At 40.4% G+C, this 16862-nt stretch overlaps 1 protein-coding gene across 1 annotated transcript in view; it reads right to left on the bottom strand.

The window, feature by feature from the left end:
- Nucleotides 1-14657, bottom strand: part of ush2a (Usher syndrome 2A (autosomal recessive, mild)) — a 184516-nt gene extending 169859 nt beyond the window's left edge. The window contains 5 exon segments of the mRNA XM_034116183.1: nucleotides 8999-9167; nucleotides 13179-13255; nucleotides 13257-13398; nucleotides 13517-13731; nucleotides 14055-14657. Coding sequence (XP_033972074.1) covers nucleotides 8999-9167; nucleotides 13179-13255; nucleotides 13257-13398; nucleotides 13517-13731; nucleotides 14055-14657 — 1206 coding nt within the window.
- Nucleotides 14658-16862: the final 2205 nt, after the last annotated feature.

Raw genomic sequence — 16862 nt, 5'->3', positions numbered from 1 at the left:
ATTACAGTCACATTTCACTTAAATGTAGAGAAGAGCTATCACAGCTGCGAGTGACAGTTTGAGGTCAGGGTAGATGAGAGGGGCCTTAAGGAGGACTAATACCGGAAACCAATTCTAGATACGTGTTTTCTGCTGTCTGATTTGTTTATTAAGTACTAAAGCAATGCAAGGCCCTCTGAAGGAGCTTAATGTTCTCTATGTGTTTGAGTGTGTGTGTGGATGCAACACACTGACCTTTCTCACAGAGGATACTATTTCCCCATGTTGCACACAGTTCACATCTACCCAGTTCACCTTTTTCTGATCAGTCCCTCTGCTCTACTTTAGTAATTGTACTTTTACTGACACGATGAAACACATTTAAACAAATGACATCTCGGTCTTACAGCATACTGGCAATTCTCTCTATTTCTTTAACGGGGAACATGCACTCAACAAACAAATAAACAAAGAAATTGTTGACAAAGTAGAACGGGCCGCAAATATGTTAATTCAAACTTGAGGCAGAGCAGCTCCAAACATTTTTAAACTTAATGTAGCTTCGGGTTCACATATTGTGGCTTCTGAGATACACTTGGGATTTTTGCCTATAAAATGTACTTTACATTATCTTTCGTCAATATGATTCACCCTAATCTTAAAACTAAGATGCCCAGTTCCTGTTCTCCTACTTCCCGACTCTTTAAAGCTTCCACACATTTCCACCCTCGTGTCTTGAACTCTGTTGAACCATCTTTTGTTTTTTTTCGGTCAGGCATTCCCCTCTCTTGTTGCTGTACTCATGCTTGTCTGCTCTTCCTCACCTATCTCTTCCTCTCCTTTTAACCTCCTCTAATCCCTGATTCCCCTCCTCTGCCCCACAGCATCCCGCCTCACCAAGCTCCCTCCACACAACCTCCTGAAGTGTTGCCCTGTGACTGACATGCCACTCACTGATAACACACCTCATCCCACAGACAGTGAAGCTGTCATTGGGGGGGGAGTCAGCAAAAGAGTGAGAAGGGAAGGGAGAAAAGGAAAGTAAGAGAGACATTAGGGGAAGGTTTTGGTGAATGAGACAAAGACACTAGGGTGGATGGAAGAAAAGGAGGATACATGGGGAAGTGACAAATAGATATTGGAACGTTTACAAGAAGAGAAAGATAGAGATGATTATCAGAAAAGACAATGAGGAAGACATTCAAATAAGAAAATATTAAATTGTTGGCGGGGAATTAAGAAACGGCTATAGAAATGAAGCAGTGAATAGAAAAAGAGAAAAAGTCAGACTTGATAATACTATTAAAAGCAAAATACTCTTTTTATTTGTTACCTTTCATTTGTATTTCATTCAGTATCATTCTTTCCCTTGTTTTAATAGATTTTTTATTTTGTAGGTCAGACTGACGGTGAGGCAATAACCTCCTCTGTGTACTGTACATTTGAATGATACAACACATGCCGTGTGGTTTATTACAATGTATACTTCTTATTATCACACTTTGTAAGGCCTGTCATGTGGAGGGTTGTAACAGTAAATAGGAAAGGGCGCTAATGTATTCTTATTCGACTGGAGAGTCTGTAAGATCTTCTTTGTAAGTGTGTACAATTTTGATGACGTTTGAACTCAAGACAAATATACGGCCTTACAATCAGACTAAGATCATTTTAACATTAAGATGATTTTTGGAAAAAGCTCGCTGGATTTTCCCAGATAGGCCTGTCCTACTAATGCAAACTCAAGTATGTGAAATCTAAAAGTGTAATGTGACGTTATGCATCCCCAGCTCTCCACTTTCACATCCCGAGGCATATTGTCACCTTTCCCTCTCCTCTTTCCTCACTCCTGTTATCTCTCTTCTTGTTATTCACCCTCCCAGCCTCTCCCCCCTCCTTACTCCTCTCCCCCCCCCCCCATATACTTGCCCCAACCTACTATGAACTGTTAGCAGCTCTGATGTACAGCCAATATTCTCTCTATCATATTAGCACGGCTGCAGTGTGTAAAGAAAGAGATAGGAAGAGGAGGAGGAGGAAAGGGAATAAAAAAAGAGAGGAAGAGAGAAAGAGGATGGAGAGGAGACACATTTGTTCTACTCATCTCAGCGCTAAAAGATACAATTACCTCTCACAGCATATTATCCATGTTTTATACCAGCCCAGGGCCCCATGCCTTTGCCTTGCCGCGCTCACCCCATGTAAGGCCCATATTTTAACACTAGCTATGACAGTTTATTTAAGAAAAGAAAATTGTCCCCAGGGAGATGGAGTGTGTGTGTGTGTGTGTGTGTGTGTGTGTGTGTGTGTGTGTGTGTGTGTGTGTGTGTGTGTGTGTGTGTGTGTGTGTGTGTGTGTGTGTGTGTGTGTGTGTGTGTGTGTGTGTGTGTGTAAAGAGAATGGGAGGGAAAGGGGGAAGGACAAAGAAGGTGGGGACGGAGAGACAATGAAAGGGGAGAGAATGAAAGATAGATGAGGCAGAAAGAGAGAGAGAAAGAAGGAAAGACAAAAATCATCTTCAAGAAAAAAAGCAGAGACAAAATATAAAGAGGAAAAAAAGAGAATAAGGGGACATTTATAGGGTGACACACCAACCTTTTAATAAAGACCATAAGTCTCTAAGGCTTTTTCGTTCCGAGCAGAAAGCAAAGAAAAATCCCATTTAAAGAAACAGAGTCATCCAAGCATCCGAGTATACAGGGAGGGAGGAGCACATGCAGTATTAAACTGCTAGGAAGGAGCCTTAGTAATAACCCTTAGATCCACCAGGTAGCAATACTGTGTCAGGTGTTGGGTTTAGGTGATGTTGCTGTTAAAAGCTTCTATGGTCAGGTTCATGTTTGGTTATTGAATGAAATGTTCATTAAGAAACATTTTCTCTCCTAAAACTATCCGCTAACTTTGGGTATCTGCCGATCCTGAGTACCAATACCATTGTTCTAGATTCCTGTTAGCCGCCGGTAGGCTACTGTACATACCAGATACGTTTAATAATGGAGCCAACAGCTCATGGTTGCATTGATTCATGTTATAATGTGTTTAAGATATAATCACTAAAAATGAGGCTGGGCAAAAGTAACTATAAACATTTCATGATGTCTGCAAATAAAAATGTGTTTCAAAGTTATATAAAATAGCTTTTCTATAGGGAGTGTTCACCCGTTCATGTAAACCGTCATACAAGAGTACATGATGAAGGACATGGGAATTATTGTTTTATTATTTGTTTCAACTGTGGTATCAAATTGGGATTCGAGAAAAGCGGAATTTCAGAGGTATTGGTATTAACTCCTACATTTCTGGTATGTGACGTCGCTAAGTGGAGTTGAGAAGAGTATAGATGGAGATGATCAGTGTATCGTTCATTCTGTTCAAACAGTTTGCATCCATAACAATGTGTCTGTAGAAATAACTAGTAAAAGGCAGTGTGTAAATACAATAAAACAAAGAAAATGTATTATTAATGAAGAAGTAAGGTTGGGTTTGAGATGTAAATAGCATTAACAGTCAGGTTCAGTCGGGTATGGTCTTAAAGACACAGTACTGGCCGGGTTACAGTCTCAGTTTCAGGTCAGTGCAGATCTCTAACACCAGGCAGGATCATTAGTTTTATATTCACTGTTGAGCATCCTCTTTTCATAATATTCTGGTTCCTTTTTATGTTGCTTTTGATCTTAATAGGGTTACTAACCTATGCCAAGCAACCTCTACTTTAGCGTGGATATTTCTAAAGAGGGCATAACATAACATATGCTCTTTGGTGGATCCTTTTATCCAAAGCACCTTGCAGTACCCTTGCCGCATACATTTTTAGCTCTCATATCTCACAGCTCCAGTGGGAATGAAACCCCTAACCCTGGCCATGTTAGTGCCTTGCTCTCACTATTAAGCTGGACCAGACTGCATGCTGGCATGAAACACTGATGTTATATAAATAAAATAATTAATATCAAGACAGAAAATCTCGACCCCCACCACACACACACACACACACACATACACACACACACACGCACACCTTTCTCTCCCTCTCTCTCACTATGTAATTGATGCCAGTCTGTTGCCCTTTCGCCTCCTGTGCCAGCGGGCAGAGGGCTACCATAGAGGCGTCCACTTCACCCCTAAAAAACAACCTTGCCTCACCTTCACACACATGCACACAACCACAAATACACACAAACACTTTTACTGTATTTAGTGCACATGCATGCAAGAAAACCACAAATGTAGAGCCTCCAGAAAAATGCAAAAAATGTCCTTCTATGCTGAGTCTAACACATAGCATATGCACATGCACACACATGCGAGTCTGTCTCATAATCTGTCTCTGTCACTCCCGGTGGGACGGAGGGAAAAGGATTGGGATAACTGGTCTGGTGTGTGGGGCAATTTTAGCCCTTGACCAAAAAGCAGGAGTTACTTTAAAATAATTTTGTCGCTTTACATAAAATTAATCTGTTCTTTATTCTTCTCTTTTTTCTCTTACAGAAACTATACTACTTTTTTTGCATTTATTGTGCAGCCTGTTAGAGTGACAATACAGTAATTCCTACTTCAAATACTGAAATATACTAAAAATACTATTTAGCTTTAATTCAAAAAGAGGAAAAGTCAGAAGAGCCAGTACGTTTTTGGTTCAATTTGGTTAAAAATAAATGACTTTTTAATCCAACTTTAAGCCACATTTTTACACTATTCGGTCATATTTTTGGCATCTTTAACTACATATTTGGCAAACCTTTGAAGTGGAAATAATGAAAGAGAAAGCAGAGCCGGCAGTAGAGGCAGACCAAGGACAGAGAAGCCAAAATCAGAAGGAGGACAGAGACAGACCAAATCAGTCTAAAATAGAGTGATAGGGCATGTGCACATGCACCAATGCACGAAAGAAAGACAAAGATAGCAAGACTGTGGTGGTATCGGATCATTCGGTGCACATTAGTCGCCTTCTGCAAGACCAGACCAGTCCATATACAGACATGGAAACAGGCCACAGAGTCTTCCAGTGTAATTGTGCATGAAAACATTCATTAAGCTTATTATGGCATTCAGTAGAAGTTTTAGCAGCCGCACCGTCGGAGGGGAGAGTAGTGAAGCAGATGAGCTGTCAGGGTCTAGAGAACAAATTGTAGATTAGATAGCAACAACTCTCTCCAATAAATATATAGATGGATGTGTGTGTGTCTTTTAATCTTGACTTGACCTTAACTCACTATGACACTCGGGCGCTAACCCACTTATCCATTTATTTTACAACTTTGTGTCTCTTTTCTCTTCTCTGTCTTAGCAACAGGTAAGAGCCCTCTGAAAGAATCAACCAGTCGTTCCTGTGTATGTGCATGCGGTGCTGTGTGTATGTGGGGGCAGTACGTACATCACTGGTGTGTTCATGTGTGAAATGGTAAGAGAAAGAAAAAGAGTGTCTGTACGTGTGCGAGTGTTAAACATTCATGCTGCCGTGTTGGGTCGTGATGGGACCGGTGTGACTGGCTGTCCCTGCCACTGCCTCATCCGATAATGCTGATTTGCCCCTCTGGGGGTCCTTCAGGCACCCAGTCAATCACTAGTACTCCAAAAGATAGTACTCCAAAGCTATTTAAATCGCAAGCTCCCTTACTTTCCCCTTCTTTCAATCTTTTACTTATTATTTTTTGCATCATCAATGCATGCAAAGCGTCACGAGTTGACGCTTTAATCCAAAGAGACTTACAATAAGTGCAATGGATAAGAATGCAAAACAGCAAGAATCCTGCAAGTACAATTGCTTCTCAAAAGCCAAAATATGCGCCTCTTGATGATCATTTGCAGTCTTAATGTAGCATCCCATTGTCTGGTCTTAGATAGAACAAAAAGACGCCATGCAGCCCATTATTTTCCCTACCCAACCGCTCAGTTCAAGTTGTCAAATGCCTCATATTGTCGTCATGCAATCAGAGTAAGAGAGGCTCTTCAGATGTATAAAAAACCCAGAAGAGAACAATTTATGTTAATTACATGGAGATCATCAGAGCCAGTAACACCAATATCTCTAGGAGAACAGGCAATTTTCTTACATACAAGAAGACCTACCAAGAAATTAATACTACAGAAATGTACAGCAAAGTGATTCCCACAGTAAACTGACTTGGTAACCATCACTTAACAACACTGCGCCACCTCCCTCACTTTGCCCATCTCCTCTCCTCTCTCAGTCCCTCCCTCCCCGAGGCTACCTTTTCCTCTGCCATTCTCGACATCGTTACCATAATCAGATAAGACAACTACCTAGGGAGCACCAGCCTCCCTACAGCACCTTGCTCCTGGCACCGTGTGTGTACATGCGTGCGTGTGTGTGTGTCAGTGTGTGAGAAATGCTCCTGGCACTTGGAAACCCGTATTCCTTTTGACTGTCTTTTTTGGCGTTTTGATCTTTTCAAACCGACAGATGACTGGTGTGTGTGCTCAGTGTGTGTGTGTGTGTGTGTGTGTACTGTATGAGTGCAGGAAAGGTTTCTAAATTACCCAGCTCCTTCATAGGGTAATGTCTGTATTGTGGCTGACAAGTCTGCTACAAATTACCGCTGAACTGTGAGTGTGTATCTGTGAGTATTAATGAGTGAGCGAGTAGATAAGTGTGTGTGTGTGTGTGTGTGTGTGCATGCACGAATATGGAAGTATGAGAATGATGTTTGAGTGTCAAGGATGATTATGTTATTCTTCTGAATGGTCAAAACAGATCACATCACGATACCATTAAGTGAAAAGCCCGACCAATTCACAAGAACACACACACACACACACACACACACACATCACACACACACACACACACACACACACACACACACACACACACACACACACACACACACACACACACACACACACACACACACAGCACACACACACACACACACACACACCACACACACACACACACACACACACACACACACACACACACACACACACACACACACACACACACACACACACCACACACACACACACACACACACACACACACACACACACCACACACACACACACACACACACACACACACACACACACACACACACACACACACACACCACACACACACACACACACACACACACACACACACACACACACACACACACACACACACACACACACACACACACACACACACACACACACAGCACACACACACACACACACACACACACACACACACACCAAAGCCATAACAATGCAACATACCTATAGCAAAATACCTCGAAGCCTTACATCTTTCCGTGCCTACAGTACTTGGACAAGTATAACCCACATAGATACTGTAAATATATATAAAAAAACAGATCCCTTAAGGGTATGCATGCATACTGTACACACACACACACACATACACAGTTGTTAGCAAATGAGCCATAAACAACCCTACATTTAGCCGACAACACACTGGACTGCCCAAGCGCCGCTCAGCCAGACGCTAAACTAAACTGTCAAGTTGGATTTTCTGGCTGCTCACAATCCTTTTAAGTTCTGCTCCACATATATAATTTCCTCAGTTCTGGCTTAGCCCTCTAGCCTTAATTGTGCTTTGAATCAAACTGACGTAGATATTTCTTTATATACCTCCATTTAGCACCGCTGAATCAGAAAAAGTATGTATTTCTATCTACAGTATTAGTCAGACAATTTTTTTGTCAATACATCAATACTTTTAATTTAATATTTGTTTAATATTTTGTGTTTTGTTGTAGTTTGACATTTTGGGAAATTTGCTTCTATTCTTTATTGAAAGAAATTAGAAAAAAATTATATCATTTTCATCTCTGTTTTGACTTTTAATTTACCACATTTAATTTCTGCAAACAAGTCTTTTGCATGACCGGAGAGCAGTTTGTTTGTTTAATTTTTGTTTCACCTTTTAGGACATGGATTCACTTTGAGAATGCATGATATAAAATGAGATCATTAGGGATATATAATGTCCTTATAGTTTGACATATTAATGTGTGCTAAGGCACAATGAGCACAAGAGAGGGGCAATAAAATAGGATAACAAAATGTAATGTGAAAATTCTGTAAAGCCTGTTAAAATGCATGCCAGGTCAAATAAAAACTGGGCCCCAAGTGACCTTAATAAAAAGTAGACAAACAAACAACGTAACAACTTAAGTAACATACACATACAGTGATTAGGCTGTCATGGTGACCATGATTTGTCAAGTACCACGATGTTATTCAGAGAAAGAGACTCAAGTGGAATAAACTGTTAAATTATACTCTATAACAAACCAGAAACACACACAGACACACACACACACTATCTATCTAGAAAATATATTCTCCATGAAACCAAACAAATGTTATCTGTAAATAGAGATTTAAATGTAAACTAGTATTTTATTTTGAGATTCTAAAACTGAACTCATCAAATAAATAAATAATGTACCATGTTAACTGTGTTATCAACAAAAACACATACAAAACTAATCCAAGCAACTCAATTAAACAACCAAACATTTAGTAAACAATCAATTTCAAAAATAACCACAGACCAAAATAGATTCTTAAAAAATAATAACTTCCAGGGGTATTTAAGTTAGTTTTCCATAAAATACATAGATGTTTTTATAATTGAAAGTGTGTGGTCTTGCCTGTCAGCATGTGTGTGTCTGTCAGATTTTGTGTGTGCCCCTGGCCCCAGCAGCTGTGCCAAAGCAGATGTTTGCCAGTGTAATTACCACAAGCTCGCATAGAGGAAGAGAAAAAAATGGACACAGAATGAAAGAGAAACACAGACAAAGAAGAAATGATAGATACATGTCCGTGATGCAAAGAACATTCAGCTTTCACAACGCTTGTGAAACAGTTAAAGGCAAACCTGATGGTTCTTCTAAGGTAGCTTCATTGACAAATTCTCCTTTAGATGCACAACACAACAGCTCATGGTCCCAAGCCTCTCATATTGACAGACTATGGCATGTTTAACAGCCCAGTTGTCTCCTATGCCCCTATAGGAATCCCAAAAACCCTCCAGATGTGTTACCTGTAGAACAAGGTGTGTCCATCTCTCCGGTGTGAGCCTGCCCTCGGTTCTGAAGCTGGCGGTCAGAGGAGTCTGACTGCTGGACTGGCCATAGTGCAGGTTGACCGCCTGCTCGGACACCGTCACAGAAAAAAACATCCGCTCCCTTGAGCTCTTCTCCAGCAGCATCCTGAAGGAGACAAAAACACACATACATTTTAAGAAACACAATAATTTCAGCAGCAATAGACAGTCTATTTGAATATCTGTCAGTGATAAATTGTTCTAACTAAATTCAAAAGGTAAAGACAGGGAAAAGTGGAATCTAAAACTCATGGAGTCGAGAGCCACCGCACAGTTTCACACACAGTCTCTCATTCTGACATTTACATTGGAATATCAATATTTTACATGACTGCTAGGTTTGAGCTGCTACACTGGGTGCAGACACACACCCTCCACGTGTCATATTAACCACCATCGCTGACATTTTATGGGAAATCATGACTTTTATGAACCAAGAGCCACATACCCTATAAATCAAGGATAAATGTATGCATGGGGGAAAAAAAGAGACCATATGTATGTATGTCTGCACATGCATGAGTGTGAATATGTGCCTGTAGGTAGGGATAAAGAGATATTAAGAAGGACAGAGATAATGAGTGCAAGAAAAAATTGAATACAAGTTGATGACTTACTAAAACACTGAAGTTCTGGACTAAATTGTTTTTGAGCTTTCATATTCACATAAAAGTGCCGATCAACTAAGCATTGTTGTTGTTGACATATCTTAAAGTGCACCTATCATGCTATTTTTAGGCAATAGCATAGGTCTCAGATATATAAAAATATATAAAAAATGATTTGATTTGATTTGATTTGATATAAAAAACATGTCTATGAAGTGTTTTGCTCAAAATACCAAACAGATCACCCATTCTAGCCATGCCTCATATCCCTCAATTTCACTTCCTGTTTCAAAAGGGCTGATTCTGGGTATAAAGCTATAAAAAAAATAAAGAATTGATAAAAAATAAAAAAGGAGGGGGCTGAGCTCATGCGGGACCCGGCAGCTACTATCTAAACTAAATACTGCCGTGATGAAACGCCATATCATGGATTATCAAGGATTATTTCTGAAACAGTATGGAGCTCAAAGGCTTTCTCTCTTGCCGGTTATACCACAAGGTGAGTTCCTTTTTATTTCCTGCTTCTTCACACACATGCTCTCCAGTACAGGTTAGCTCTGAGTGTTAGCGATGCTAATGTAAACACCGACCATATTACGTCCAAAACAGTCGGGCATTGTTTCTGATAGCAACTTTCTGATAGTGCCGTGGGTCCACATTTCTGATATTACGTCATATCGGACGCAAATCTGGATCAGCTCCGTTGTACCCCCGTTTTTAGAGATTTGGGTACGGAGGAAAAGAGAGAGGGTTTTATTTTCTGACGCTGCGTGAGTTCCCTGACACACCGGGGACACATATTTATGTATAAAAGACATCAAAAAGTGCATTTTGCATAATAAGTCCCCTTTAAGTTTTTGTTTTGACACAAACCCAAGAATGTACATTTCTCCACCAAAGAAAACGAGCAAAACAGATATTTTAGAAGCTTGAACCAGCAAACTTTTGGCATCCTTGCTTAAAAAATGTATGCTTACTTGATCCATTGTAAAAATTATTCAAGCAGAAAAAGTAGTCATTATGTTGCCAGGGCAATTTAATGTGATAGTTAGGCAAAATACACATTGTTAAACACTGTTTTCAAATAAACTATGATAATTATGATATGTACTTGTACTTCATCCACATGTTCTCCATATAGAAAAGTCAACTGCATGTACTCAGAATAATTCACGATTTAAAATGAGTACCCTCAAAAAATATTGGTGTAACCTTATGGAAGTGTAGCCATGGTGAAGTAAAAACTATATTTGTAAGCACAGGTGGCTGGCTCTGTTCATTGTTCAGATGAGGAGAGGGATGTGAAATCACAGAGAGGGAGAGACAAAGAGAGAGGGGTGAGGAGAGATGGACAGAGGTGAGGATAGAGACCTCCTTTCATCTGGCTTCTTTGATGGCAGCCATGATCGTCTCTACAACAAAAGACTGATGGCCAACGACAGCTACAGAAAGAGAGAGAGAGAGTGCGAGGGGGGAGATATTCCTCCATTCAGATGCATTCAGGTGCATAAAGGTGTCATGTTCAGCAAACCAAGACAACAAGACCAGTCTGTCATCTGAATCCCTACAGACAACTTCACAAACAAAATCCCAGCATGAATTTAAAAGGAGGGATTTATCTCTGTCTGAATCTCCTTCTCAGAGTTAAATCTAACTGAGGCCAACATTTAAACTGAACATTCAGTGAGTTATTAGAATACACGCCAAACCTGTTTAGCGTTGCTTTAGGTCTTTTTTCAGAACTGTCACTACTGCAAAGCTTTCAGTGACGTTAATCTTTGCAGCACATCATGGAACATGTGAATGCTGCAGGCTTTATATACGTTGTCTAACCATTTCTGATTATATTAAGAGAAAGCCTGGGTAATTTTAGTTCATCATTTTTATAACAACAGCCACATTAATTATACTGATTTTACACATTCAAGTCTGTTTCAAGTCTTGTGGAGTAGTACTGCAAATACTTAACTGTGTAAACTGTCAACGATCGAGTTGCATTGTGGGTAATGTAGGTCCCAGGTTTCATTAAGGGATGCATACAATTAAAAAATATTAAAGCAATCTGAGTCCATTTTGATCCTTTTACTTTTTAAGTGTCCATTGTGAGTCTAACAATGTTATTGGAGTCCAGTTTTATAATTGGTGAAGGACTCTTTTGCTAGTCACATTTTCAAATAGTAAACCAGGAAATATAAACTAAGACGTCATGTATGTTTAGCTTATTTTAAGTTTCATGACAAAGCATCCCATGTTGTTTGCACAATCTACTTTAAATGTAAGTGTTGCTGTGTGCTGGAGGCGGATATGAGCTTGCCAAGTAAAGCCAACTGATCCCTTGTTGTGCGTGCAGTGCTTTGTGTTTGTGTGTGACTGCAAGCTGATCTGAGTGTGTGTAACTCTGCACCATCGGAGTCCTACCTGCAACATACCAGCACACTTTCATCCCCTGTCTCTCACACACAACATGTCTAAGTAGGACATGACAGATAGTGGTTAGTCAACATCTCCGGAAAGTGATACTGACCTGACCCGATTGCTCCTTGTGTTTGGATCAATATCACAGGACTTTCACTTCAATGCACTTTTTAAGTTTGGAAGCCATATAAGATCATATATCAGAACAGACATTTGACTATACATCACACCTACATCAGCAGAAAGCTATAATTTATCAGTCGAAGGATACGTTTGAGTTCTTACGGTGCAATAGTAATTGTGATTTATACTTGCAACACACAAGTGTTATTATTTATCTTTCACTAATGTTTCAAGGATTTAAATATACTATATCCTCATACCAATAACGACTTAAAACGACTGAATCTGATCCCTGCATTGTTTTTTATCTATTTGATCTTTTCATTACTTAATCTTCACCCATAAAGCACAATTTCTACAAGAAGTATAACTTATTGATTAACTTACTGATTGAAATGCAATGTGAGATTGTTTCTAAACAGCCTCTAACAAACATGATGTTACTGTTAGTGTAGCTCTTAGTGGCTGGGCCAAATGAAACTGCAAATCCAGACTTTTTCAAAAAGAACAGAATATATCTATTGGTTTTCTATAATACTTATCCATGGCTAATATGGAATTTCACAACATGTTTGAAAGAATCACATGTCATGGTAAGTAAAACTAGGTAACGTTCATCAAAATCTGGTTTCAATGTACTGCTGTTAAATATCTTGACTTTTCTTCTTTGCACAAAATGAAATATATATATTATTTAGGGAAACAGCAAATGTACTTCTGCTTGTTTTGAGTTTGATGGACTGTCCAGAGAGAAATAGTTAGTTTAGATCCATCCATCCAAAAAGGAAATACATATTTTGTATTGCCAAGTACAATTTGTGTGTACTGTAACATGACATTGGTAATCTATCGATTCAAAAATCATCAGCAGTAAATTATTTATTATATTAAAAGAAACGCTCATACAGTATATCCAACTATGCAACAAAGAGATAAATGTGATTTCTTATAAATTACAAAAAGTAACTCACATCTCTCCAGAAGAGCTTGGTTTGATCCACAATGCCAGGGCGAGAGAACCCAAGGCTCCTAGTTTCTGTGAGGGGGGGGGACACCAGACATCCATCCTGGACGGGCCGAAACAGCACAGAACTGGATCCACCAGGAACTCCCTCTGAACTGTTATTGGTTCTGTTCTCCGTCTCTGTCCCGGGGCGAGTGTCATTACTGTCTTGAGTCACACAGGAACCCCTGGAAAATAAAAATGTCATGTCTATAATCTTTTATTTATTTTTATTTTGCATGAACTGAAAGGTGGGAGGACATTTAAAACACCTTGATAGAAGTACTATGAATTTGATCTATCTACCTGTGTGCAGGCAGTAGCAGCGGGGCATACGGAGGTGTGGAGGATCTGTAGGGACAGTCCTGGACACAGAAGGCCTGATAACAGGTCGTCAGCTCAGGCTGGGAGGACGGCGTCTGACAGTAGCTGCTCCGCTCTGGAACTCCACAGGTGGAGCGGGGCGGAGAGGTGGACACGGGTTTAAAGGCAGCAAGGTTCTCCATACGTGGGAAATGACCCTAAGAAGCAAGACCATTTAAAAATGTGTATCATTCCATTCAAGCTAAGTCTCTTTTACTTACAGTATTTGTGAAGGCATTAAATGACCTGCAATACAAGGCATTTTAGCAATTTAGAGAATGAACATGAAGCCTATGGACTATGATAACATCATGATATAGCATAACACATCTTACAGGCAAATATCTTACCGTAACACATACTGTATGTACACAGTGCTATGAAAAAGGCCTTTTTGTTGGTCATCAAATAATAAATACAGTGTTAACAATTAGTATTCCAGTTTTTGATCATACATTTCAATTGGCTCTTGCAAGCTTACCTGTGATGAAGCAGGTTTTGGACACAGGCTGAAGAGGAGGACAGTAAACCAGAGGAAGATATTATGCCATATTATCCTTTTCATGGTGGCTTTTCCTCTTTCTGTGATGTTTTTCAGGTAAAATGGCCAAGAAAAACCACACCACCTCTTCGTTTCCCCCAACCTTTTTTCCACTTGCATTATTTCAGTTTTTCTGGTTAACATAACATGAGGAATACCCGACGCATTTGTCCCGTTTCTGTCCTCTCCTTCGATGTATTTTCCTCCAACTTCCTTGATGCATTTGTTCCTCTTAAAGTCAAACTGCTCATCTCTCCTTCTTCTCCCCATCCTCTCTCGGCTGACTCCTATGCGCCATGTTTGTCTCTTCCTTTTTGCCTTCTCTCCCGCCACTCCTCCCTCGTTGTCTCTCTGATCTATCCATCTCTGGCCTTTGACCCCACAATATTCTGGAGTGGGGTTCTCCAAGGGGTCCAGCATAGTCCGAGGTTCTCCAATCTTGGACAGGGTTTCTGGAACATTCCCCAGGGCAGAGGGATGTTCCAGAACTTGGATTTTTTTCGGAAACCTTCCAGCAGCGCTTGAATAAGTGATGACTGTCATGGTTTCATGGTTCCAGGGTTACAGGGACATTTTTTTTACAGGCCAGTGCCCCTAGGGTGAGGCTACGAAGCTTAGCTCTCTGTTACACTGTCTCTGTCCCTCCCTCGCTCACACACACCCACACCCCACACACAAACCACAACCAAAGCCTTCACATGATAGGTACGATTTCACAATCTAGAGAGGGAAAGGAGAGAAGGAGAGAAGGAAAGAGAGACGTGGTCAGACCAAAATCCAACATGAGACAAATCTGAGGAGAGTGAAATGCCATGCAGGCTATTCCCTAGCCAAAGCCTACACTATCATGTACAGCTTGATGGAGGCACAGCTCAACTGATACTGCTACATTGCTTTCCTCTTTTCTTCATTTTCCATTGAATTAAACATGCCTTTTTTTCCTCTAGCATCTGGCCTCCAGGTTTTTATCCAACTGAACGGGTTTTCACATAAGTTTGTTGGAAATTGAGGCTTATGCCAAAGCTCTCTTCATTACAATACTTATCAGCTTCAATTTCACATTTTGACACACAAAAAGAGGCCAGCAGTGAAGTCATCTCTAGTGTTGAATTACTTAGACCCTTCTGCCTGTCCGTTGGAAAATAAGAAAGCACCTCTTGTATCTAATAATAACAGGGGCTACAGCCGTACAAATGTGTAAATATATGCAGATATTGTGATATGCATACGTAGTGGCTCCTGGTGGTTACCTGTCGGACTCGGTGGAGCTTCCCAGCAGCACAGAGCTCTATTCCCATCACAGCGTCAACAAACAACTTGTTGCTCATGGTGCAAAACAAGCTAACTACCTGTTTCTCTACACACCTGTCTGTCAGCGATAGCAGACGCCGCTCCAGTAGAAAAAATAGTCCTTTCCCAACATGATTTGAGTTATTTGGTCCGTTGTTCAATCCCACTTCGACAGAAAAACTGAATGACAGACCAGCTGAACTTGTCAAAGTCTCCCCTTGTTGCCTCTCTTTCGTACTTCTCTCATTCAAACATGCAGCACGCGGTGTTAAGGAGATTACTGCGAGTCGCCATCTGGCCAGCAGCGCTGGAGGCGGCAGGATACTGGGCGCAAAGTAAGTAACGGTGAGGCGGCGTTACAGAGTTGAGAGCCAGGTAACGGGAACTTGAGAGCCCAGGGGACGGCGGGAGAGAAAACACTGCGACATATCCGTTTTGCATCTGTTACAGACCACTAACGAAGTGTCTATGACAGCAAGGCATTAACATGCAATTTACAAAGCTTAATAATACCCCCTGCCTGGCAGTAATGCTGTACCCCCTCCTACGTGGGATGCGTCTGGGTTTCAGACAAGTGGCTCTCAGAGAAATGAGGAACGCTACTGCCGTTGCTAGGCAACGGTGATCCTCTCCGGCCAAAGACAGTGTGAGGAGGAGATCATAAAATATCAGTCAATACAAAATTAAAAAAGAAATAGGCTACTTCATCGCCATGTAGGGGTGCAATGTATAATGTCACTGACGACAGTGCTTTTAACACATATTATGCAAGACTGTCCAATACATGTTTTAATAATCTGCACTTTAAAGTAATGGAGCTAAACCAACTCCAAATAAAGCTTCGTAGCCTATTTTGTTTTATTGTTTTATTAAGCTTGTATAAGCAAGAGAGAGTAATTAAGAAACAAGAATCTTTTTAGCACCGATGAACCAAGGGAACAATTTGCATAAAAACAAGAAAAAAACAAAAACAAGAATCAACCATAAAATTATAACATTGAGAAACAAAAACCCATTTCACAGCACAAAACCAAGGGAAATGAAATGCATTGTGTTTCTTTCTACAAAACAAAACAAAAAATATATAAATTGTCAAAGGGGGAATGTGCAGCTGAACTGAAATCAAGTCAAAGCTCAGTATACTGATGGCCCCTGTAGGCCAGGCTGCTGAAACAAACAGTCACACATAGCTGAAATGAAAGACGCTCATTTTAAAGAATATTTCAAAGGGGGTACTTTACTATGCAGGATTTCCATAATGAGAGGCAAATGAGCTGGCAAGGTGTCTTTCCTTGTCAGCAGTTTAATGGCAGTCACCAGGGAGGCACTGCTATGTGTGCTATTAATTGGGTCTTGATAACAATTAACCACACATTACTAATTACAGTACATGTCTGTGAAGAGATGTATGTTGAAGTGACACAACTATAAATGGTAGGCCTTGCGTTATGGTTGATG

Source organism: Trematomus bernacchii, unplaced genomic scaffold (genome assembly GCF_902827165.1).
Source record: "Trematomus bernacchii unplaced genomic scaffold, fTreBer1.1, whole genome shotgun sequence".
In the NCBI taxonomy this organism is placed as follows: domain Eukaryota; kingdom Metazoa; phylum Chordata; class Actinopteri; order Perciformes; family Nototheniidae; genus Trematomus; species Trematomus bernacchii.
The sequence above is the reverse complement of the archived record's forward strand: the minus strand, read 5'-3'. Positions and strand labels throughout refer to the sequence as shown.